Source organism: Chiloscyllium punctatum, chromosome 22 (genome assembly GCF_047496795.1).
Source record: "Chiloscyllium punctatum isolate Juve2018m chromosome 22, sChiPun1.3, whole genome shotgun sequence".
In the NCBI taxonomy this organism is placed as follows: domain Eukaryota; kingdom Metazoa; phylum Chordata; class Chondrichthyes; order Orectolobiformes; family Hemiscylliidae; genus Chiloscyllium; species Chiloscyllium punctatum.
This window is the reverse complement of record NC_092760.1, coordinates 56,739,301-56,766,195: the sequence shown is the minus strand read 5'-3', so window position 1 is coordinate 56,766,195 and position 26,895 is coordinate 56,739,301. Positions and strand designations below refer to the sequence as shown.

The 26,895-nt window shown below is 38.8% G+C and overlaps 1 protein-coding gene across 18 annotated transcripts in view; it reads left to right on the top strand.

The window, feature by feature from the left end:
- Positions 1–8,350, top strand: part of sox6 (SRY-box transcription factor 6) — a 641,917-nt gene extending 633,567 nt beyond the window's left edge. For all 18 annotated transcript variants that reach the window (XM_072592368.1, XM_072592380.1, XM_072592378.1 and 15 more), the window contains one exon: positions 1,863–8,350. In XM_072592368.1, coding sequence (XP_072448469.1) covers positions 1,863–2,166 — 304 coding nt within the window. In that variant the 3' untranslated portion in view covers positions 2,167–8,350. The remainder of the gene's footprint in view (positions 1–1,862) is intronic.
- Positions 8,351–26,895: the final 18,545 nt, after the last annotated feature.

The window sequence follows — 26,895 nt, the reverse complement described above, 5'->3', positions numbered from 1 at the left end:
AGCAAGATCATAAGACACAGATTATGATCTTGCTCCACAGCTATCTGATGAAGGAGCAGCATTCAGAAAACTAGTGCTTCCATATAAGCTTGTTGGACTCTCACCTGGTGTTGTGTGATTTTTAACAATGATAAATATGGCAGATGAAATGACCTCCAACCAAACATTTTAGCAGAAGGATGTGTGGCACTTTGAAAATAATCAAAAACTATTTTCACTAAAGTTCCATATAATACACAAATGCTTAAAATTCAAAACTGAGGATTTTGGAATAAAATCCCATCAGCTAACAACTTCTAGTAGTATGAGGTGTATCTGAATTGGGGCATGTTTTTGAGGATATAAACATTGTTCTTGGAAATGGTACTATTACATCTGTTGAAATCAGAAACTCAACGTTAAAGAGTTAAATTTGGACATACTGTGAAAATTGAAATTGGACCAGAATTGGAGGGACAATTCAAAAATTACGAAATGAGTAAGCAAGTTAGAAAATTGAGCAGAACAATGGCAAATGGAATTTACTGGAATTTTATCAAACGAAGTAGAGTATAAACATTATGAAATATGATGCCTAATGTACTTCATGACATATTGAAGTTGTACAGGATGAGGAGATATGGCATGGGTGTCATGTTGCAGTTAAGTTACAATTGTCTCATAAAACTTCTTTCTAAGCTGAAAAGTCCAAGTCATTCCAATATGAATTCTAATAGGGTGGTGGTCACTGTCAGAGATGTGTGGGGTGAGATAGGTGTTCACTTTGGGAAGATGTGGGAGGGAAGGGTATATAGTCTCTGGGTTGGGGTTGATGGAGGGATAATCACTGTTAGGGGTATATGGGGAAAGGAGAAATGGCCTCTGTGGGGAAATGCTGTGCCCACTGTTGTAGGAGTGTGGGGGAGGAGGGGATGGATTGGATATGCACTGAGGGTGGACTGGAGGAGGACTGGGGCCGTGTTGAGTGAGGGTGTGTTTACACAGTAAGAAGGAAATTCCAGCAGTGGGATAACAAATAAAGCAGCCTTAGGCCATTCAAAGTTAACAGATTTAAACGGGAATTGGATAGGCATATGGAGGATAGTGGGCTAGTGTAGGTTAGGTGGGCCTGGAAAGGTGCAACATCGAGGGCCAAAGGGCCTGCACTGCGCTGTATTTTTCTAAGTTCTATGTTCAATGTTCTACAACTTCAGCTGTGGAAAAGGGGGCAAGCTTTGACAATTAAATTGAAATTTCTGCATTAAGAGGGAACAGTTGGATTTTTTACATTTGTGAAGGTTTTGGGATGAGAATTGTAGAGCTCAGTCCAGTGGATCTGACTGTGATTGCCTTCCTTGGATTATTTGGGCCATTCTCGACATTTATAAGGTTGTAAAAGGAATGAATAAAAGTAAACCTAGAATAATACTTTGAAATTAAACTTGAAATGTAGAACAAGAGGAAACAGCTAAAACTACTAATTGTAGGATTCATATTTGGAGATTGTGTTACACACAGAGTGATCAACATATAGAATTAATTTCCAGATAGAGAAATGAAGAAATAAATTTAGAATTATTAAACAAGCAACAATGGTTTGAAGGAAGTGGAATGGGAAATGCAGTCCTGATCTGTGGTGGCAAGTGGTAAGCTGACAAGGAGTTATAAAATATGATGGTTGTACACCTGGGAATCTGTCAGCATGAAGTGTGCCAATGTCCTGCACAGGTAGAATGTTACACATTATCCTTATAGCACTGCTGTCAACTGCCACCAGTTGCAATATCATTAGGTTCAAGTAAATGAGTCATGTTCAACATTTCTTCAAAATAATTTGTTTATTGATTTCAGTTGCTAACAAATCAGTGTTCATCTTTGCATAGGCAACAGCCTCAGATTCCAATCACCACGGCAGCAGGTGTAGTGTATCCTGGTGCTATCTCCATGGCAACCACAGCAGCATCACCACAACTGACTTCCGAGTGTTCCAGTGAATCTGGCAGTCCAGAGCCAAGCATCCCAGTCATCCAGAGCACTTACAGCATGAAGGGAGAAAGCGGCAACCTGGGCGTGAATGAAATGATAAATGGTGAAGATGAAATGGAAATGTATGAGGACTATGAGGATGATCAGAAATCAGACTATAGCAGTGACAATGAGAATCAGGAGGCCATCAGTGCCAACTGAAGAGCAACTGCAATCAGACTGTTATTTTGAACAAAAAAGTTATTGATGAGCCTGCATGTGTGGCTCCAACAGATTCATCAGCAATGGTCTTAAATGTTTCTTAATGTGTGAAGCATTCTGATTGTTCTTTTTATTTTTACAAAATATCGTGGACATTTTACATTACTGGCTACAGCCTGAAAACAAAAAAAAAAGTTCAGGACTTGAAAGCTGTTGCTTAATATAGATTCACAGCTATCTGGCAGTCTTAAGTTTGTTTTTTCCCTTTCTCTTTTTGAGCTTGTTTTAAAATGCTTTAGTTACTGTTTTCTTAAGGGGTGGGGGGTTTATTCTCACTCAGGTATGCTGTGTCAACCAGCAACTTGTGAATGTGTTTTTAATCTGAACTATTTAAAATAACTTAAATTTCGTAGTTTTAAAAAGAATGGGGGGGGAGGGAGGGGGGATGGGAACCAAAACAAAAATGGCAGCACGTGTGCAAAGAGCACAGCATAAAGCAGAACAACAAAGAGCTGAGCCCTGACTGGCTTTCCTTTTTTAAAAAAAATTCTTTTCTTTTTTGGTTGCATATTGTACTGTTTGAATTAAGAAAGTGCCAAACTTCTAATAACATTTTAATCTTAACACTCTGAAAGTCTTATTTGGGAGACGCTACAAAAGTCTTAGACAATCTTCTGTCATCTTAATGAGGAAAAAAAATATAGCTACACTTACAAATATGGTTCTTTCCAGACAACAGTGAAGTTACTCAGGAATATGAACGAAGGATTTCTATTTGAGACAGAGGAGGAGCTTGCCAGAGTGCATGTGTCCAAACACCTTTTTCTCGATGTGTCACAATAGGGTGTTCAACAGTTATTTTCCACTGTAGACAACATGACTGGCTGCTGCCCCACTTGTCACTGAAGCATTGTTTCCAGCCCTTTACCTCATTATGTTGGTTTCCGTTGAGAGTATCTTAGTCATTCCAGTGATCTATGGGGCCAATAATCCAGGATTATTGAGTTTAAAAAAAAACACAAGGGGGAAAAGAAAATGTAAAACCTGGGGGTAAAATCAGTAACCATAGGCTTCTGGGTGGTCTGAACAAATGGAAAATACCTTTTTCAAACCAGCTAAATGTGTTAAATTTGAGCAGGAATAACTCTTAGTCTGAATTTGCCTCTCGTAATTGGCACGAACATTCATCATTCTTTGCCTCCCCTCACAACACACCTTGAATTAGAAAACTTAGACTGGGCTAATCTTATTTCAGCCTCACAGGAATATAGTTGAGGTAACAGAGAGAGAAAGATAAAGGAGAGAGGGGCTTTGATTTTGCATTTGATTTATGTTCCAACTGACCCTAGAGCCTTACCTGCCGTTCAATGGTGTTAAGTAACTTAAACAAAAACATTTTCATTCCTCTGCACTGTCAGCTTTCACCTTGATAAGCACAAATGAGGTAAGGATGAGTAGGGAGGGAACTAAACACTGACAGCTTAACATTTTACTTAATTTCACAATGTCTTAATTCAGCTACTGCATTGCTCTGAGCATTAAACATTGTAAGGTCTTAAACATGAATGTGATTGGATATGCAAGAAGTAGGTGAGTTTAAAACAAATTATGGTACATCTCCATTAACCTGCCTTGCGTATTCAAATCTTCTATACTTAATATGTGCTGGAAAATATGAATGACCATTATTAAATCTAAAAAGCACTATTGATAGCTAATTGTATTTAAAATTGGGGAGAAGGTATAAACTATTGTTGAGAAGTGAGGCAGAATTCAGTAATTATTTAAATCCAAATTATTTAATGTTGAACTCGTTTAATCTGGACTGTGATGATTTAGTTGGAATGTCAAGCAATGAGAATAACTGATGAACACACTATTTATTTAGCAAATTATTCAAAGTACTTACAGAAGTTATTTCATTCAAAAAAAAATTTTAAACTTTATATCTGGCTTCAACTTGAGGGAGGGAGGAATGAGGGGATGGTCTCTATTTCACCTGATATAATTTATTAAGGTTCTTAAAAATTCTTAGTAATAATTAGCTCCCCTCAACTGCTTTTAATTTTAAAATTCAGTTTTTACTTAGGACAGTGTATGGCTTGTAGTTTGAGAGTACATATTTTAGTTAATTTTTCATTGCACACAAACATTTAGTTGTTTTAGCTGTTTTGTTGCCATGCCAATATGATATAATGCAGGCTGGTGGGAAAACAAAGGACTGTTTTTTTTGGGACTGAAACTTGACTATGCTTGTAGTGTGTGTATGTATATATTTTTATATATATGTAATATATATAATGATACACATACACACATGGACACACACATTACATACACGCTCACACACACATACACACAGGATGTTTTAAAGTGTTATGAGCACTGGATATAAATGATATTTTTATCACTTCTGACTAATGTGAAACTGTTGTAAGAAATACTACATGAACAAAATGTCACCTGTTCCGACTCCTGTGGGCCTGCCTCACAGTTGCCAGATTTGAGTCATTTTATGTCTAGTAACTTTATTTATGCAAAAAAATGTTATGTATGAATACTTTGTTTTAGCTCCTGCCCAGTGTCCCTTTCTCCCTCACTTCTGTCATTCTTCCTTATCCTGAATTTTTTAAATCTTCCTTTTCTCTCTCGCCAACCAACCCTACAAACATTCTTCACTTTCTATATGACCGCTGATTGGCTAAACAGACATTGCCAAACTCATGACTTTTTATTAAATGGTCATAATTATTTCTTTGTAAATTGCATTTTAAGGTTGACTAGATCAAATAAATGTTTGTGTAATATTTATTAGCCGAATTCAGGCTCTAAAATATCACTGCAGCGTTATTCAACCAAGACAATCAAAAAAGGAAATAGTACAAATTTACTTAAATTGGAGCTTAAAACAAAGTTACAACAAAAAAGAATCCACCATCTCATTTTAGATTTTTTTAAAATTGTAAATATAACATAGGAAATAGAATTCTATTTTTGTTCATGATACATAGTGAAATATAAGTTATGTATTTACTGTTTTGTTATACATCATTGTATGTTGGTCCACATTTTTAAATGCTGACAAATCGCTGTACCTCATGTAGATGCTGAACTCACACCCGCAATGATATAACAGTATTGGACCTTTAGCTGAGGCGTTCAGACACCTTGCTTATGGTCAACTTCTCATGTTTTTGTATTGTAATTATTATTATTAAGGATATATATAGCGTTACAGTTAGTAATGTGCAGAGTAGGGAAATAATTTTATTTAAAGAAAAAAAAATCACTTTTTGAATCATTGTACTGTGCCCATTTCATGGTAGGAAAAAACAATCAGTCAAAATTTGTAATTTCTTTTTATGTATTCACCTTTTACTTCTGTGTAAAAGTAAGCTTATCAACCTAGGGTTGGTGAGTGGGAGGGGGGTATTTGTGGAAATCGAACTTTTTTCATTTGCTCGAAGTCACTTCTCAGGGTGAGTTGTAATTATGGGAATGTGATAGCCAGCAACTCACTTTTAACTGTTTCTAAGTGGCATGATGGTGTTGATGAATTAGCAAATCCTGGCACAATGACATGTAGCAATATGTGCCAACCGAGTCAGGAATATAACAACGAGCACCAGATGGTAATGAGATCCAAGATAAGCAGGGAACATGGCAAATAGAAGAGGTTCTCGCTTGGTGCCACTGGTTCAACTAGTTAAAATTATTTTACCTCATTTGTATTTAAATAATAATTGGCCTCAACATTCATAGCTTTTGTGACATAAGTAAATTAGTTTGGAACTTTTCTGGTGGCTGCAGCCATGAATCAAATTGCCTTTCCAAGTTTAGATCATTGCTTGCAAATATCATGCAAGGGCAGGCATGTCAGCAAACCTTGTCTCATTGTTATTGAATAAGATACTTTTAAAAAGTTTCCTTAATTATCTCACACAGAAGAAAGGTAATGTTTATTGTGAAAGGGGCAATGCCTTCCTTTAAATGTTTGACAAATCTTTATTTGGAAAGGAGAAAATACCAAGAGCTGTGCGTCATTTTCAACATGTGCAATTAACATTTTTGACATTCTTCTTTGTGTCATGTGTTACATTAAATGGAAAATAAGTTTGCCAAACACTTTCTTTTCCTAAATTTGGGTGATTATTACGTCTGATTATTTCATGCATCAGCAAAGCAGATGGGACCTGAATAAAAATGGGCAATTGTGACTGCAGCAAATTCACCCAAAATCTGGCAGAAGTGCTTCAGTATATGTTTTAAATATGTGTGTAACAGACTCAGGAGATTGTCCTGACGTCTAGATTAGTAGCTGCACTTTTTGTGATGCCACATGTAGTAGGGTGGAGTAAGCAATGATGCACAAGTTGTTATGCATTGGGAGCAACACCCTTCCTGGAAACTAGCATTCTTGACAGTTCAGTGATAAATACATGTTTCACTCCCAGGCTGTGGCATCATTTTAAAAAAAATATTTTGCATTAGCTGTTCTGTTTTAGAAATTTTACCCAATAACTTCATCTGCCATATGCATTAATCTCAAATTTGACCCCAGTGTCAAAATGATTTGAATTTTTGTTTTCCATGTTTAATGCAGTATTGATAATGTGGAGTCCTTGTAGCAAACCAGTCGTTTGGCTAACTTTGGAGTGACAAAGTGCATTTATTATTTGGTGAATGCAATTAGGACTTGTTCCTAAATTTCACTTACCTTTCTTCCCCTGTAATTGTCACAAGCCAGCAAAGATTCTAGGCTTCTGTGAAACACACAAGTGAGGTGTTTGCCGCTCTTGGGAGTATGGGGAAATGTGCAAATAACAATTTTTTTTTTCGTATCCTGCACATTGCAGCCTTGCTATGTGCATCTGCTGTTTGTCTTTGTCACTTGTGTTTTGTGCTGGAGCATGCGATTTTATAAAATGGCCCGCCCTCAGCTTTTAAAAATTGTAACAGGAGTTTTTATAGCGTTTTGGTTCATTCATTAAGTATTTGCCTTTTTTTGGAAAAAACTACAACTAAGACATGCTTATAAGCTGTTATTACATTGCTTCTTACTGTAACTTTTATCTTCCAGCATTGGAAGCTATATTTTTCATTATGATGTATATTGTGATGTTGTTTTCCATGTTAATTTAATCAGCACAATTCACTGACTTGCTGGACTGACATGCTAGCTGCTGGTAAAGTGTAAGAGGTTTGGTTAGGTTTTATTTTGTTTAAGCGCATGTGTGACTGACAACCTGGACTCTTGACGCCATGGTACTATCTATTCTTTTGTCCCGATAGCAACACTGGGTGTGGCTCTTAAGAAACAAAGAGCTGCTCCACACGTGTCTTGTACAGCAAAATTTAATAATTTAATTTTTTTAAAAGTTCAACTTCTCCATATTTTGAATTTATAACAATGCAGGTACCTGGACCCACAGCAGGTAAATGTTTGGATGTTTAGAAAAATAGTGTCTGCTGCTGTTTCGAAAATGTTAAAAGTCTGACAAAATGTAAATAATTTATCAAAAAAAAGAAAAAAAAGACCTGTACAGTCTCGTGTAAAGTTTGTAATTGAACATAAAAAAAACCTCCATCACATGTTCCTGATATTCTACTCTTTATACAGTACAAAAGACAACTTGTTTGCTAAAGATGATGTACAACCTTCTTAATTATGTTCAATGTCCTACTGTCACTTTTTCCCTGCTTGGCATTATTCATAATGTAAACCAGCCTTTATTTTCTGCAGTATTGACGTGAGGTAAAGAAAAGAAATAATTAGGGTTAAATTTACTTTAGTGGTACTAGTAGTCCGACCTTCTCTGCCTCCATTATATTTGAAATAATAAAAAAAGATGTTGAAAACACCAGTCAAAAGACACCAACCTGTTATTTTCTGGCGTTTACAGGCACCTTATCATTATGTACAATTTCAAAAAAAAAGGCCTTTTGCACAAGGTGGTATTACAGACTCTGGGTAATAATGCCATCTTCTTATTGTTACAAATAATGGATATGATAAGACAGGGATTTGGGGCCTTATGGGGAGTGGCTCTAAGACTGCCTGAGCTCATTTTACCTCAAAACTGTCCTTCTCTCTCCTATATATATATATATACATATATATATTCACCATCACTCCATCTTTTGTACTGCTGTTGACACTTAATTAAAGATAAATTTTGTTTTATGACGCTTGTGTTTCTTCTATGATTTATTGATTGAGTAAACTTCTTTATCTGAATTTAAAAGTAAACTTGGAGTAAGATAACACGGTAGCTCATTTGTTCAGATTTGTTTGGAAATTGCTTCAATGTGGATATGAAAAATATTTATCTGCAGAACAAAGAATCAATGAAACATCAGGCAACTTTGAAGCAAATTTGAAACATTTGCAACTTGTATTTTTTCAAATGTATGGAAACAGATTAGGTATCATTTCTACATTCACTAAATGTAGAAAATTAATGGAGGGCCTAATCCAGTTTTTCAGTGTGTTTCCCAACATTTCTGCATTTGTAGGACACTCTTTCTAACAATAATGATTTGGAGTATTTAACAAGGAGTAAAGCATTTAATATTGAGCAAAAGCTTTTGGGAAAGACTATATACAAAGTCAAAGAGACGGTTAAAGAGAGTAAGTGGGGTAGCAAAGCTAAGTAGTTATGAGAGAGACCTGTAGTGGAGAGGGTCATAGTCACTGTTAGATTAATACATCTGCTAATACATTGGAAACAAAAGAACAAAGCATAATCAGAGAAGAAGGTGCAAACAAGAGTAGCAATGTTATGCTTCAGTTAAACAGGGCATTGGTGAGACTGCATTAGTGTACTCTGGAATGAGTGGATTGCCTTATGAGGAAAGGCTATATACCCTGGAGTTTAGAAGAGTCAGAGGTGATTTAATTGAAACACATGAGATCTTGAGGACATAACCAGGTGGGTGTTGAATGAGGAAGAATATTGAGCTAAGGGTCATAGTTTAAACATAAGGGGGATGCCCATTTAAAGCAGAGATGAGGAAATGTTTTTTCCCCCTCAGAACATTGAGTGTCTTTGGAATTTCCTTCTTGAAAAGACAGTGGATACAGCAACTTTAAATATTTTTAAGGCAGAGGTAGATAGTTTCTTGATTACCAAGGTGAGAAAAGATTATTCAGGAAATGCAGGAGTGTAGAATTGCAGTTAAAAGCACATTGGCCATGATATAATTGTATGGTGGAGCAGGCTTGAAGGGCTGTGTGGGTTACTCCTGTTCCCTGCCCATGTTCATATAGCAGGAAGAACATAAAAGAGAGTCAGAGAGCAGAGGTGAATGGTTGTGGCAGGAGGCCCATCCACAGGCTGGAAAGCTGATGGCAATTCTGCCATGGTCATCATCGGAAGGCCTGATGGGATGGATTCAGCAGCAATCTGCCTACCATCCAGGCTTCTGAGTGGGTAATTTCATTGCCTCTCTCCTCCCAGAAGTCCTGCTACACAATCATATCTTACTTCTAACCCTGCCATTTGGAGGCTACCAGCTTTCCAGTATTGGCACTGAAAAAGGATTATATTGATCTTGAAATGCTAGCAGTTTCTCTCCACTGATGTGGCCAAACGGTCCTGAATTTCTCTAGCACTTCCTACTTTTACCACGATATATATCTGAGTGAAATTAAGAAAACAAGACGGAAAAGATATGATACTTGCTGTTTGAAAGTAAGCAAGACTCTGAAGTATAAATCACTCTTTTTTTCTTCTGTCTTACTTTACATCTAATGGACTTTGAGCTTTCTGTTGGTAGGCGCATTACAGTATCAAAGGAATCATGTTGCCTCATTACATCTAAATATTGCTGCCCCTCAATTGATATCAACTACTATCTACTTCAATCTCATTTCCCTGCCTCTTGTTACATTCTTCGTTTTAATGATGATTTAATGTCCAAATAATCACCACAATTGCACATTCTAATTACTCTGTTTTTGGAAAAGGTCTCCTAACTTGCCATTTTGATGTTCATCTGATAATCATGGCTTTTTACTGATGCACCAATGAGTGGAAACAATTGCTTACTGTTGTGCTGTCAAAAAAACTTACATGTTTACCAATCATAGGTGTTTCCATAACTGGCAAACTTAACAGAGAATTTCTTAAAATGTGCTTTGAGATTATCTTACTCATGCAGACCTAAATGTAGATGCCCCCGCATCGTAACAAAGCACAAGCCCCTTCCTTCCTCACCACAACACTCAACACAACAAGACCAACTCTCAGAAGGAGAAAGCAGACCACCACTGGAGCAAGGACTAGTGGTTCAAATGGAATTCACCAAGAATGTTTAATCACTCCCTCATGTTAGCCTTCCCTACATTTTGTGTACTCTCATCTTCCCCTTCCAACCTTTGCGAGTTGCAGCATGACCATTAACAAATGGCGAAATAAGTGGCAGTATGAAGACACCTGTCATCAAGACAGTGTCATGTGACATATCATTCCAAGTAACCAGTATCTGTTAACTCCAGACTGACCCCAAACTTAAATTTTACAAAGACTGAGTACTCAGTGAAAAGTTGTAGCTGGCAACTCAGCCCCTTTCCCTTGTCCAACTTCTAAAGTTCCCATCCCAGATAAAAACTAGACCTTAGTTCATAACAATAAAAAAAACTACCCAGTTCTGACCTAAGATGATTTTAATCAGGGCAGATGACAAACCATGAAAGATTTCAAGAGCGGTTGACTGATTATATAGTGCAAACTCAAAGCAGTTAAAATTAAGTCTTTTACCAGTCGCTCTAATTAATACATTCTCAGTATAAAACTGTAATTATAGGATATTTTTCTTTATAGCTAAAACTCTTGAAAGCTGTTGTATATTTTTGCAGATGAAAATAATTAGGGAAATTAGCATTATAATTTACAGAAATCTTGATTCACTGAAGGTCAAGTCCCAAACCTGAATTAGACAATGTACTATGGTTAGCCACAAATTTAGATTGTTTCCTCCTCCCAGTAGCCCCCTCCACACCACCCACCCCCCCCACCCAATTTCCCCAGCTCCATCCCATCAGTCAGAGTGACAAGTAATCTGGTCTAAATTCCAAAGGACTTTACATTGTCTTAATCCTTCTTGGAGAAGTCTAGAACCATTTGGCTCACCATTCTGCTCTGTCTGTTTTTATTTTTTCTCTCTCTCTTTCTCTGTTTTAGACAGACTGTAAAGCTGAACTTTTAACTTTATTTCTTTATTTTTCTAATTTATACCTAAGATTTTGTACCTAGGCACCTTTGACCTTAAGATGCCAAAGGAAATGGTGGCTTTGTACACTTTTCACCATACTCATGTATCTCTGTGCTTGAGAACATGTGACAAGAAATGTGTTTCGAATAAAATCTAATTCTAATCCATCCTTCACCATTACTGCTCAAACGTGGCATTGCAAATCACTTCATAAATGAATAACACAAGCAATATAGATTATATCAAATTGTAGTGGCAGAATTAGGGAGAAATTGATTACATATTCCTTAAGTAATTTGCAGATAACACACTAAATTAAAAGTCTGCATCAGCAAGACCATCCCTCCAAATCTGTGCGCAAACCTGGTGAACAAAATAATCTCTGAAATAAATAGTCCACCTAAACAAGAAGACAATGTAAAAAGCCATTTCAAAAACCAACAGTGCAGTAAGGTGAAACAACAAGACTGAAACATGTAACTACAAAATCACTGGGAGTAGTAGCAAGTTTGGATAGCACCACAACAAGATCAAGGATAAGGTAGTACTGAACTGGCCCAGGAAATTAAGGCAGAAAATTTGCAGAATGGGGTATGACAAAGTCATCCTAATTTTGTAACATTTAAAACAGGAGAACAAATAATTGATGTCTCACCACACAATGAAACATTGGCGCAAGTGACACAAGAACCAGAATGGTACATTGGATCATCAGATGGGGCATTGGGGGCTGACGGAATCCTTAACCACGAATGCCAACAGTAAACAATATGCCAGAGTTCCAAAGTAAAGACAGTTTATAACTAAGTTACTGAAATCAGAAGGTCTCAGCCTATATTCCTGGCTCGTTTTGAGTTGATGGATTTCAACAAGTGGCCAGTGACCGGAGATCTCCCAAGCTCAGTAGAAAAAACATTCCAATGTTTCTGCTGTCGATTGCTAGCTACTGAAGCCCCAAAGAAGGTCTGAATATGTGGTCATCACACAAAAGGGGCATTCAGTTTGATTGTGATATCTTCAGAGGCTCAATCCCTTATGGGCAACACATTGAAAAAGTTTAAAATGAAGACTGATCATTTTTGCAATGCATGATAGTTAATACCACAGAATTTTATAATATCAAGGAGTTAAAGGAAGTCATTTTCAATCTGGAATTCTACTTGAAAATGTGGAAGTAGGATACATGATACAGGTTCAAATATATAAAAGATAATTTTAGGGCTTTTATCAGAAGCTTCTATTTCACATGTAGATCATTAGGTGTAGGAGCAGAAGTAGGTCATCCAGCTCATCAAGGGCAGAAGCCCTCATTCCTGATGAAGGGCTTTTGTCTGAAACATCAATTTTCCTGCTCCTCGGGTGCTGCCTGACCTGCTGTGCTTTTTCAGCACCACTCTAATCTTGACTCATTCAGCCCATCTTTAATGAGGTCTGCTCTGCTTTTTAATGAGGTCATCGCTAATCTGATCATCCTTAACTCAACTTTTTAGCCTTTTCCCTTTAACCCACTATTCCCTTCCTAATTAAAAATGTCTATTTCAGCCTTGAATATAATTAATCACTCAGCCTCGACAGCACTCTGTCGAATTCCACATATCCACAACTCTCTGAGAGAACAAGTTCTTCATTTCTGTCTTAAATATGCAACCCCTTCTTTCCTACTGGAATGAATCTTTGCTATGGGCCATCATCTATTTTCTTAAATGTCTGCCCCTGTTCCTCAACCACCTTTGCTGCTAAACTCCTTTCCCAGACCACTCCAGCCAGCTCTGCCCTGATTTCTTTGTAATTGCCCTCATTTCAATTTAGCACAGTTGTTTCTGAGCCAAGTTCCTCCCATTCAAATAGAATACAAAATACCACCATGTTATGGCTACTAATTCCAAGAGGATCTTTCACTCTGACATAATTTACAAAAATTGCCTCGTTATACATCATCAGATCCAAAATAGCCTGTTCCCTGGTTGAATCCATATCAATGTAAAAATATTCCAGGCAGTGTAATGGAATGATTAAATATTTTAAAGATATGGACCCCAGAAAACAACCTTCAAAATCATTTCCTTCACTATTGGTGCATACTTCCAGGAAACTGTCCTAAATACACGTTATGAATTCTGTCTGATGGCTTCCTCCACCAATCTGACTCACCCAATCTACATGAAGATTAAAATCACCCATGGTTAATGCACTTACCCTTGTTACATGCCTTCATTTTCTCCTGATTTATTCTCTGTCCCACTGTACTATTAATGTTAGGGGGGGGGGGTCTATAGATTACTTCTACCACTGTCTTCTTCCTCTTATTTCTTAACATCATTCAATATTGATTCATCTTCTGATTCAAGATCATTTCTTGCTATTGTACTTATTCCATCCCATACCAATAATGCAATCACACCACTCTTCCCTTCATTTCTGTCCTTTTGAAAAGTTACAACTTTGAAATCCCTGCAACCATAATCTCCATAATGGCTATTAAATCATATTTGTAAACTCATATTTGTGCTATTTTGTTCTGAATACTATAAGCAATCAGGTAAAGAACCATCAATTTTTCCTTTTTGCCATTTTGTTTTCCTTTTGAACCTATTTACTGCTGTTTTCCTTTGTTTGTAACTCAGTCCCCTTCCTGTCCAAATAATTTCCTTTGGGAAGCTAGCCAATTGCCTTCTCATCCACTGCCCTGCCCTCCATTAATCCAATCACTTCAGCGTAGTAAGGAAACGGGTGTCAAATCCTTACAACCAATCAGCCATTTTAAAATAAAAGATCATCAACAGAAAAATTGAGTTTCTTTATTGGCCTAAATATTAGGTTGACCACACTATAAAAAGGTTGGTAAGGGTAAGCAGGCAAGATTCAGAAGTCCAAATAAAATTTGGAGGAAAGACAGAGAAGGAAAGGGGGCTCACCTTTTGAGAAATAGACTGTATGTATTGGGGACACTGCCCCCACATCCAAGATGATATCCTCCCTTTGTGCCTTCCCACCTGACCATCAAACACCCAACTCACCCCACCACTCCTCAAGTTATTCCTGCCCTAAAAGCCCAGGACTACCTTAGTCTGAGTCCTGGGGGATCCATCACCTCTTTGTGAATCTATTAACAGTTCTAAACAGCAGCCGCTGGTGAGTTTTGGCCACGTTATACTGTTTTAAACTGTCAATCAATCAGATTTATCAGTAGCAGTCAAAGCAGTCTTCCTCCCATTGAGTAGGTTGTCATTGCAGCAGGATGGAAAACATTCATATTAATTCAGAGCATGGATTTGCTGCTAAAAGAGCTACTTAAACAGCAGCAAATAGGTTCCACATACTGAAAGCTGATTTACATCTTGTTGCAGTGGCAGAGAAGAAAAATGATAGAAAATTTACTGTGTTGCTTTGGTTGCATTTCATTCTGTTTTGGAACAATGCACTGAATAGTTTCAATAAGGAGTTGAGTTTTCCATGATAAGAACATTGTCACTGTAAGAAGATTCAGTCAACAGCTGGAAGTACATAAACAGATAAGCAATCAGCTGTGGAAACAGCAGCAGGGTAAATATAGGATTCAATTAGAAAAACTTCACTTCGGAGCTGGTAAGAGCCAGAGGGAAAAAAAAGAGTGTGAGCGAGGAAGAGTTAAAAATTAGTCACACTGAGTAATGACAGAGTTCATTGAGAAGTAGAAGCTATGAGGGCAATTTGAAATTCTGTGGCTAAAGTTTGAAATCTCTATAGACAAGGAGCAGAAACTTTAACAACATGAAAGACAGGGAAGAATACCTACTCTTCAAAATATGCATTGTTGCTATTGCGAGGAGGCTCCATGAGTCATTGCTTCAGTAGAGAGCATAAGGACCAGAGAATTCATTTATATGGAGGCTGCAGTATCAGAAAAGCCACAGAATACCTATACATTTAAAGTGATGAAAGGGAAATTTAAAGTATTTCAAAACAAGAAGGTAGTTTGAAAAAATTATAATGAAACACATAATTTAAACCACAATTTTGATGGGAATGTTTATAAAGGTCACAGCCATGGGTTTATCAAAAACATTTTGCGAGGGTGTATGTATTATATTTCATAGAGTCATAGAGATGTACAGCATGGTAACAGACCCTTTGGTCCAACCTGTCTTTGCCGACCAGATATTCCAACCCAATCTTGTCCCACCTGACAGCACCCGGCCAATATCCCGCCAAACCCTTCCTATTCATATACCTATCCAAATGCGTCTTAAATGTTGTAATTGTACTAGCCTCCACCACTTCCTCTGGCAGCTCATTCCATACACGTACCACCCTCTGGGTGAAAAAGTCACCCTTAGGTCTCTTTTATATCTTTCCCCTCTCACCCTAAACCTATGCCCTCTAGTTCTGGACTCCCCAACCCCAGGGAAAAGACTTTGGAAGTATCCCATTGGCCTGTTAAAAAAAAAGTGAGTAGATTCCATTTAGGTTGTAGAAAGTGGGAACAACTGCATAAGATGGTAAATTGCTATTTTGATAGAGAGAAAGGCAGAAAAAGCCCCAGTAAGCAGTACAAGGATACAGTTTTGCAACAAAAAATAATTTTAATCTTAAAAGCAGTGGTACACTACAGCACATGCATAAATCAATGGAGTTTGATATTGTGACGAATATTTAGGATACGATATCGATTCGAAGTAACGTTTTAAGATTTGGCCTTAGCTTACTTCTTACACTGTGTTGAATTTTCCCAGTCTTTGTATGGCATGGGAAATTTGAGAGACTACAGCAAATATGAAAAAAAAATTCTTTGCTGAGACAAGAAGTCCAACTTTCCTCCTGAGGTTCTAACACTACAAAAGAATTTCATTAGTAAGACATGAGCATTTGATTTTCATCTATTAGTGGAATTAGGGGAAAATAGGGGATGTTGATAGTTAAATAAAAGTATTGGATGGCTACATGGCAAGCCTCAAAGCTGAGGAGTTCACAGAAAACACAATGTGAAAAGGATACATGATGGGGTCGGGGGAATCTTAACTTTCAGGTGGAGCTTGGTGCTCCTCAGGACCATCTTCCACTAAATCTCAGCTGAGAACAATGGCTGCTGAAACATCCACAGTGCGTGGAGTAAGTTTCCATTTTCTTGTTTGTGGGAACAGGATGGATATGGTTGTGCTTAGGCAGAATTTGAATGTTAATGAGGCATTGGATGTCATCCTTAAATGAGTGGGTGCTCTTCTGCTGGTTCCATGCTGTCTCCCTGACAGCAAAAGGGACCTGGAGTGAGGTGAAAGTCCCTCTGCCTTTTTCACCTTGCCTTTGATGCTGAGCACCAATGGCTAAAACAATGGAATTCATCGCTGGCAACCAATAAGTATTCTGCTGGGCTTGGCTTTCTATGGTGGCATTCACCACCTCAAAGAGACAGCCAGATGCACACATATCTGAGCCAGCACAGTACTGACAATATTGGCGTACTCCTCTTACCTTCAATCCAATCTACTGAGTGACTCCAATAACCTGCCTATTGCTCCTGCGTCTCTCTCTGTGCATCTGCATTAAGTTATTAATGGCTGACATCATGGGGCCATCGTCTGTCTGGGGTGGAGCAAGGGTCTGGTCTCTGAGTGCCAATACAAGTGGCATGGGGCATTTCTTCCTTAACCAGCCATGAAGATGTGCCTATGTTGTAATTCCCAGAATGTGCTCCTGAAGAGTCTAGAAAGAGAACTCACTAAAGGAAAATGTCTCTGTGCTGGTATTGGGTGCAGGAGAAAGCGTTGCTGGTGCATGCTGTAAGGGATCTGTAGCTTCTTTCTCAGAGATGGAATGGGAGCTGAGGGACTACTGGACTGAGCTCTTACTGGCAGAGACTTTGTGGAGGTCATAGGTGCCTGCTTTGGAAAACGGAGGCCATCAGTTGTGCAATAATGGTGGAAGCTTGATCATGTTAAGCAGATGTAAACAGTTGTAGTAATGGGACAGCAAAATGGCACAACTCAGTAAAGTTTACTTGGCTGCTTCAACTTGAAGGTTTCGGCATCTCAGTCTAAGTGGACTCAATCCTCTCCAACCAGGCTGAGGATCTTCTCTTCATACAAATGTCAACCAGTAGATCACTATTCTTTGAAATTGTTGTGCTATATTTCACATCTGCAATGAGACAAAAGGTGGGACTGAGAATGATGAAAGTGGTTGGTATTGCAGGAACAGAGGAAATGGTGAGTGTCTCCATTTTGAGTGTGCAGGACCCACAGAGGGCAGAAAGGTTTATTTATTTGGAAGAATGGAGGTGAGTGAAAGCCAGTGACTGGAGCTGCTGCATGCAGTAGTGAGAGCCATGGTGGAAGGTGTGTGCAGAGTTAGAGTGAGTGTGCAGTAGCAGAGGGAAGATAATGGCACTTACTCTTGTAGAAAGTAGAAGATCTGCAAACATGGCTGGGTCGTTCTTTTCGCTGTGGAGACAGCACGGAATCAGGTGGCCACCTGTGTCCAGTTTGTCGGCATCAACTGGTATGACTGTCTTTGGTAGTTTGGAGGAAAGCAGATGTCCCTTGACTCCACCTCCCCACTCACCAGGACCTCCAGGTCTCCTGTTGGGAATGTGCAGCGCCAGGTTCCCTTTCTGGTCGACATCCTCAGTAATAATGCCAACCTAGCAGAGTGTGAAGGCCAGTTTCTGGCTTGCAGCATTTGAAGTGCTGCGGAGCTGAGGTTTAAAGATGCTGTCTGTGATGTGAATGTCGGAAAGTCCCAGTAAACTGTGGTCAAATGTTGGCAAGCACTTGCACCTCTGCCCTTGCACAATTCTCAGAAAAAGTGCTGAGAAGTGTGACTGTACAATTAATGAGATGAGCAGCAAAGGTTTGCTTGAGAAAACGTAACATGGGCCATGTCAGGAAACTCTTCTTGAAATTATCCAGAAGTGAAACAGCCAGAAAATATAAAAATTCAGTCCACATTTTTAAAAAGTTTGAATTACTGCTAGTGAATCAATTAACAGGACACTTGCTTGCGTCGACCTAATTTTCCTGGTTTAATGATCTAAAGGTGCCAAGGGGTCTGGGTTAAACAGTTGTGTTGGTTTTAATTACACACTATGCAATTTAAGGTTTATTTTTGTCAGCTGCAAAGAAATAAGTAGAAGGTTTGAAATTAGCAGCTTGAACTGAATATGACACCCTATCTTTAAACAAGAATAATATAATTTGAAAAGGTTGAATTTGCTGACTGACTTTGTCAATCAGTTGTTTCTAAAGAACAAGATAGCTATATTTTTAGAGTCATAGAGTCATACAGCACAGAAACAGGTCCTTCAGCCCAACTTGTCCATGTCAACCAGGTTTCTTAAACTGAACTAGTCCCATTTACCTATGTTTGGCCCATATCCCTCTAAACCTGCCCTATCCATGTCTTTTGAATGATGTGAGTGTACCTGCCTCTATCATTTCCTCTAACAGCTCGTTCTATATAAGCACCATCCTCTGTGAAAAAGTTCCCCCTCAGGTCTCTTTCAAACATTTTTCCTCTCTCACCTTAAACACATGCCCTCTAGGTTTGGTGTCCCCTACCCTGGGGAAAAGACCTTGGCCGTTCACCTTATTTATGCTCCTCATGATTTTATAAATCTCTATAAATTCACCCCTCAGTCTCCTACACACCAGGGAAAAAAATCTCAGCCCAAAGTAAGTCTGGGTAGGTTACTCTTCGGAGAGTTGGCGTGGACTTGTTGGGCCAAAGGGCCTGTTTCTACATCTCTTGGGAATCTAATCTAATCTAATCTAATCTAACCTAATCTAATCTAATATCCAGACTCTCCTTGTAACTCAAACCTTCTAGTCTCAGTAACATCCTTGTTAATCATTTTTGCACACTTTCCAGTTTAAAAACATCCTTTCTACAGCAGGGTGACCAGAATTGAACTCCAAATGTGCCTTAACAATGTCTTCTTCAGCTATAATATGGTGTCTCAATTCCTGTACTCAATGTTCTGACCACTGAAGCCAAGCATATCAAATGCTTCATTCACCACCCTGTCTACCTGAGACACCACTTTCAGGAACTATTTACCTGCACCTCTAGGTCTCTCTTTTCAGCAAAACTCCTCAGGGTCCTACCATTAACTGTGAAAGTCCTGTTCTGGTTTGTCTTATCAAAATGCAACAGCTCATATTTATCTGAATTAAATGCCATCTGCCATTCCTCAGCCCACTAGCCCAGTTGGTCAAGATTTTGTTGTAGTCTGAGATAACTTCCTTCACTATCTATTCTTCCACTACTTTTGGTGCCGTTCACAAACCTACTAACCATGCCTCCCATATTCTCATCCAATTTGTTTATATAAATGATGAACGACAATGGACCCTCTCAAAAAAAAAATCCTGATGCTCTGCTAGATACCTTTATTCTTAACTGCTTAATGTTCCTGCAGATGTTAGGTAGATGGATTTAAAATAATTAGATTAACTGCCAAGATGATACAATATTGTTTGTCTCCAGGAAGATGTGTCATTTGTTTAAGTAATGTATTGTTAGTTGCTTAGATGTATCACTCGGGACAAAGATGAGATGACACCTGATGATCCCCATGTTAAACAATAGACAGGGTTAATTTGAAACATTTCTTAACAAGGAATGAACATATCTCAGAATTACAGATAAAAGTTTGAAACTCAGAATATATTATTGTACTGTTTTATCATTGCTTCTGTTGTATAGTTATTCTGAGATATGATTCAACCTATCATCACTTCAGAGTCAGAGAAAGAAATGCATCATCCTAATGTTCAACAGAGCTGGACACTGAAGGATAGGAAACTTCTGTGTTGTCTTTGTTATTTGCTTGTTAAGATTTTTAAAAACTGTGCTTAATGAATTGTACTTGCATCATAAATACTGGTTCATGTCATGAGCTGTAGTTGCTCTTTTCTTCAGTTAATACTCACTTTAAACCTGAAGAAAGCCAGTTAATCTTTCCTTTAGCAATGGGATCCACATGTTCAAATCACTTTCGAAGGAAACAATAAGCAACTTGAAGGGAAAAGGAAGCAATTTTAAGGAAAATGTGTTTTATATAGCCATGTCAAATTAACATAAAAACGTAGACAATGGGAGCAGGAGTAGTTTGCTCCATTATTCAACATGATCAAGGCAAACCATCCAGCTCAGTAACCTGTTACTGAGTTCTCCTCATACCCTTTGATCTTTTTAACCCAAAGAAATACATTTAAATCTTTGTTTAAAACATTCGATGTTTTAACCTCAACCGCTTCTTGGGCAGGCAATTCCACAGACTCGCCATTCTCTGGGGGAAGATATTTCTCCTCATATCAGTCAAAAGTGGTTGACTCCTTATCCTTAAATGGCCATCCCTGACCTGGACTCCTTGGTCAGTGAGAACATCCTCTCTGAGTTTACCCTGTCTAGTCCTGTTAAAATGTGAAAGTTTTCTATGAGCCTACTCATCACTCTTCTAAACTCCAGTGAATACAGTCATAACCGATTCCGTCTATCTTCATTTGTCCTTCTCACATTACAGGAATCAGTCTGATAACTCTTTGTTGCACACACTCGATAGCCAGATCACCCTTCCTCAGGAAAGGAAACCAAAACAGCACACAATACTCTAAGTGTGGTCTCAACAGGACCCTGTATAATTGCAGCAAGGTTCTTTGCTCCCATACTCGAATCTTCTTGCTATGAAGGCTAACAGAACATTTTTCTTCTTCATTACCTGATGCACTTCATGCTTACTTTTAGCAATTGGTGTACAATGGCAGTCAGATTTTATTGCACCTTCCCCTTTCTCAATCTAACATCAATCAAGTTACAGGATCTCCTCACACCAGTGTAGCTTATCATCAGACTTACTGATGAGGAGAAAATGGACAACTCCACTTTCTGTCCTACCATAGAGGTTGACTGCACAGTTGAGTCCACGGAATTATCGATATTTTTGTTACAATGAGCAGTCTTATCAGGAGGAGCAGCTCACTATAATAGACATTACCACACATGTTGGTTGTCACTTTGGGAAAAGTGAAATGGGTATTTGTAAAGGACTGCAACAGGAATGGGACTGTCATCCCAGAGTCAGCGGGTGAGCAGTGATCATATACTGTCCAAGCAGCATTGGGGAACAGTCACCTATTAATGCATGATTGGGATGAACACAATGAGGAACATCATGCTTCACAAGCCAAAAATCAAATTCAGAATCAAGAGGAAAGTTCCTCAAGTTGAAGACCTAACAATTTTCCAACTCTGACAGAATGCATTCTGATAAAAAGTTATGGAATCTATATTTCCAGAATTTGTGAAGTCAGAAACTTGAGAGGAAGATGAAGTTGTGGTAAATGTAAATTAAGTTATGTAAATAAATGTTAAAAACACGTGTTGGAAAAATAGCTTGGGAAATATGTTGCAAAAGATAATGGTTCTGAAAGAGTTAACATTGAAGCTAATTAAGCTCCACCCTACCTGATGATGTCACACAATCTTTGGGTGGAGAAGAAACAGTCGACTGTAAGGTCTTCATGGAGTTAGATCTGCCATCTCAGGCTCCCCATAGGCTTTGTAATTCTGCTGAATCAGCCAATGTAATTTCTGCCTATTGCTATCACGCAATAAACTACATCTTACTGTGTAACACAAGGGCTGTTTCTTGTTAATACACAATAATGGCTTATTCTCTACCTCTGTGAATTAGATACACCCATGACCACTGCTTAGAAAGGAGGACTGGTGACAAATCTCTACCCCAACCACAAGCCCGCAGTGGTTGGTACCGCAACGTTAAGACACTACTCGCTGAGTGTGACCACAAGTTCCTCAGACTAGCATTTTACTAATTTGACTATGTATTACAACACTTCATGGCTTTCCTCACTAATGCTTGGTATTGCTTGGACATGGGAACGTAAAGTCTATTGGCTCTTTTTCAACTTCATCTCATAGATTTCAATCTCATTTAAACCATACCAGGCAGTCAAATTTGCCTTTGAAAATTGAGAAAATCAGTAAAGCCAATATCCATTGTGATAGGTAAAATAATAATTAAAAACTTTTCACTGGAAGCTATAAATTACAAACTGGTGGAGCCAACAGAACAGCAATTACATGACCAAATTGGAAGCAAGGCAAGCTTTATTGTAGTTATTATTATTTCAATGAAGTTTAACTGAAAAATATATAATTATCTGACAATGCAATGTTATCTAAGGCATTTTTTCTACAGCATAAATTCTTCAGTATCGGAAGCTGGCAAAATTAACCTGTTTATACAATGTAGCTATTCGATGTAAGTTCTGGATTCTGTACACATCATACAGCATATAGGAGAGAACAATTTTTGAATAAAATACATCCAGCATTATCTGTTGAAGGAGATACTTGTAGCATATATATCCTACAATATTGATTGGGGCAGCCTGTTTTAGTAAGTCCGTCCTATCAAATTGATTGGAAAGCCCAGTTATTCTCTATTCATTGATATAATGACTTGAGCATTTAGTTTTCCCACTTACATACCAAGTATCTATTGGAACAAGCATCTGCTATGTCTATCCCACACTATCTGCTGGATCAGGGATATTTATTGTGCACATTTTCCAGTGTATGGTTTTCCACTCTTCCCCTTTCTTCTCCACTCCTGGAGGCATTGAAAGTAATTTTCAACTTTGGCATTCTTGGCAACTGCTAGTAGTGGATCAACCAACCCTTGGATTACAACAGCATCCCATATTTAAATCGCACCTTTATAGTTGTTAAATTTCTAAAGACCCTTCAAAGGAGTGTTTTCAAACAATATTTGACACTGAGTCATATAAGTGGAAGTTAAGAGAGGTTAACAAAAGTTTAGAGTCAAAAAAGTGTGGCGCTAGAAAAACACAGGAGTTCAGGCAGCATGCGAGGAGCAGGAGAGTCGATGTTTTGGGCATAAGCTCTTCATCAGCAATTCCCAATGAAGGGCTTATGCCTGAAACGTTGACTCTCCTCTTTCAAGGTGCTACCTGACCTGCTGTGCTTTTCCAGCACCAATCTTTTCGATTCTGATTTCTCCAGCATCTGCAATCCTTATTTTCTCCTAATCGCCAGATAAAAGTTTAGTCAACGAGATAAGACTTAACAAGGTTCTTTGTGCCTTCACAAATCCCTTTGTGCTTCAGAATTCCAAACCCTTTCCCCAAGGATTCTGCGTAATCCAAGATGGAGGATGGGAAATTTTTTTTGGCTGTAACAGCTGTTCCTTTATTAAGATATTTTAGGTGCTGGAGGTGATTTCCTTGAATTCCAGGAGCAGCAATTACTGTTTTATATGCTGTTGCGTTGTTTTGGAACTTTGGAAAAACAAAATCAAAACAACAGCAGTTTTAAGAGGGAGAAGAACAGACAAAGGAAGCACATGGTGAGGTCAGTGCATGAGCGAGAGAAAGAAACTGACACATCAGTGTACCTGCACAGTTACTGCCTTTGCTGTTTGAATTCATGTATCGCTGGACATCGGAGTGCGTCTGGGAAAATTAACAAACAGTGAAATTCACAACTAATCTTGGAGGAACTGTTGGGTGAAGTTCACAGCACAGAATCAGATAAGTTAATTGTTGTTTAAGTGTGGCCTACAGAAAGTCTGCAATAGTGAGTAGAGTGGGCTTTTTCTTGATTATATGTTTTTTTGAGATATGTCTCTTGATTAAACTTAAAATATAATCCATCACTATTAATTTAACCTGGGGCAGTGTTTTTTAGAGAAATAGGATGGTGTTATTTTCTGCGTCTGTAGATTGTGAAGGAGCAAAAATGGCCTTTAGTAGAGTGATATGCGCTTCTAGTCAGATGTAGGAGTTTAAAGAGAGTTTACGGCAGATTATATCTGCAATAAATGCTGTTGGTTGTGAATCTTATCACATCGAATAAGTTGGTTGGAGAGACAATTAGAAGCAATGAGGAATTTGCAACAGCAACAGTATGTGATGGATGGCAGTTATAGAAAGACAAGAAAGTCTTAGATACACTCACATAGATGGGTTGACTCCAGGAAGGGTAGGAGAGGTAGGCAGCTAGTGCAGAAGCCTTCTGTGGTGATAACTATTTCAAACAAGTATGCTGTTTTGGAAAATATAGGGGGTGATGGATTCTCAGGGGAACATAGCACGAACAGCCAAGTTTCTGCTATTGAGACTGGCTCTAATGCAATAAGGGGTACATCGGGTTCCAAGAAATTAATTGTGTTAGGGGACTCACTAATCTGAGGCACATACAGACGTTTCTGTGGCCAGCAGCGAGAAATCAGAAATGGTGTGTTGCTTCCCTGATGCGAAGAGTAAGGATATCTCAGAGAGGGTGCAGAATGTTCTCATGGGGGAGAGGGGCCAGCAAGAGGTCATTGTCCACATTGGAACCAATGACATAGGAAGGGAAAAGGTTGAGATTCTGAAGGGGGATTACAGAGAGTTAGGCAGGAATTTTAAAAGGAGGTCCTTGAGAGTAGTAATACCTGGATTACTCCCGGGGCTACGAGCTAGTGAGGGCAGGAGGAGTAGGGGGATAGAGCAGATGAATGTATGGCTGAGGAGCTGGTGTATGGGAGACGGACTCATATCTTTGGACCATTGGAATCTCATTTGGAGTAGAAGTGGCCTGTACAAGAAGGACGGTTTGCACCTAAATTGGAAGGGGACTAATGTACTGACAAGAAGATTTGCGTGAACTGCTCGGGAGGAATTAAACTAGTAAGGTGGTGGGGTGGGGTGGGGGGGGGGGGGGGGGAACCCAGGGTGATAGGCTGAGACTGGGACAGTTGAGAACAGAAGTGAGTGAAACAGTCGGGCAGGTAGGGACAAGGTACGACTCATAAATTAAACTGCATTCATTTCAATGCAAGGGGCCTAACAGGGAAGGCAGATGTACTCAGGGCATGGTTAGGAACATGGGACTGGGATATCATAGCAATTACATAAACATGGCTCAAGGATGGGCAGGACTGGCAGCTTAATGTTCCAGGATACAAATGCTATAGGAAGGATAGAAAGGGAGGAAAGAGAGGAGGGGGAGAGGTGTTTTTGATAAGGGTTAGCATTACAACTGTGCTGAGGGAGGATATTCCTGAAAATACATCCAGGGAAGTTATTTGGGTGGAACTGAGAAATAACAAAGGCATGATCACCTTATTGGGATTGTATTATAGACCCCTTAATAGTCAGAGGGAAATTGAGAAACAAACTTGTAAGGAGATCTCAGCTACCTGTAAGAATAATAGGATGGTTAAGGTCAGGGATTTTAACTTTCCGAACATAGACTGGGACTGCCATAGTGTTCAGTGTTTAGATGGAGAGGAATTTGTTAAGTGCGTACAAGACAATTTTCTGATTCAGTATGTGAATGTACCTACCAGAGAAGGTGCAAAACTTGACTTACTCTTGGGAAATAAGGCAGGGCAGGTGACTGAGATGTCAGTGGGGGAGCACTTTGGGGCCAGCGACTATAATTCCATTAGATTTAAAATAGTGATGGAAAAGAATAGACCAGATCTAAAAGTTGAAGTTCTAAATTGGAGAAAGGCCAATTTTGATGGTATTAGGCAAGAACTTTCAAAAGCCAATTGGAGGCAGATGTTCACAGGTAAAGGGAGGGCTGGGAAGCCTTCAGACATGAGATAAACAAGAATCCAGAGAAAGTATATTCCTGTTAGGGTGAAAGGAAAGGCTGGTAGGTGTAGGGAATGCTGGATGACTCAAGAAATTGAGGGTTTGGTTAAGAAAAACAAGGAAGCATGTGTAAGGTATAGACAAGATAGATCGAGTGAATCCTTAGAAGAGTATAAAGGCAGTAGGAGTACACTTGTGAGGGAAATCAGGAGGACAAAGAGGGGACATGAAATAGCTTTGGCAAATAGAGTTAAGGAGAATCCAAAGGGTTTTTATAAATACATTAAGGACAAAAGGATAACTAGGAAGGGAATAGAGCCCCTCAAAGATCAGCAAAGCGGCCTTTGTGTGTAGCTGCAGAAAATGGGGGAGATACTAAACAAGTATTTTGCATCAGTATTTACAGTGGAAAAGGACATGGAAGACATAGAAAGTAGCGAAATAGATGGTGACACCTTGCAAAACATCCATATTACAGAGGAGGAAGTGCTGGATGTCTTGAAACACATAAAGGTGAATAAGGACCTGATCAAGTGTACTCTAGAACTCTGTGGGAAGCAAGAGTAGTGTTTGCTGGGCCTCTTGCTGAGATATTTGTATCATCGATAGTCACAGGTGAGGTGCTGGAAGACTGGAGGTTGGCTAACGTGGTGCCACTCTTTAAGAAAGATAGTAAAGACAATCCAAGGAACTATAGACCAGTGAGCCTGATGTTGGTGGTGGCAAGTTATTGGAGGGAATCCTGAGACAGGATATACATGTATTTGGAAAGGCAAGGACTGATTAGGGATAGTCAACATGGCTTTGTGCATGGGAAATCATGTCTCACAAACTTGATTGAGTTTTTTGAAGTAGTAACAAAGAAGATTGATGAGGGCAGAGCGGTAGATGTGATCTATATGGACTT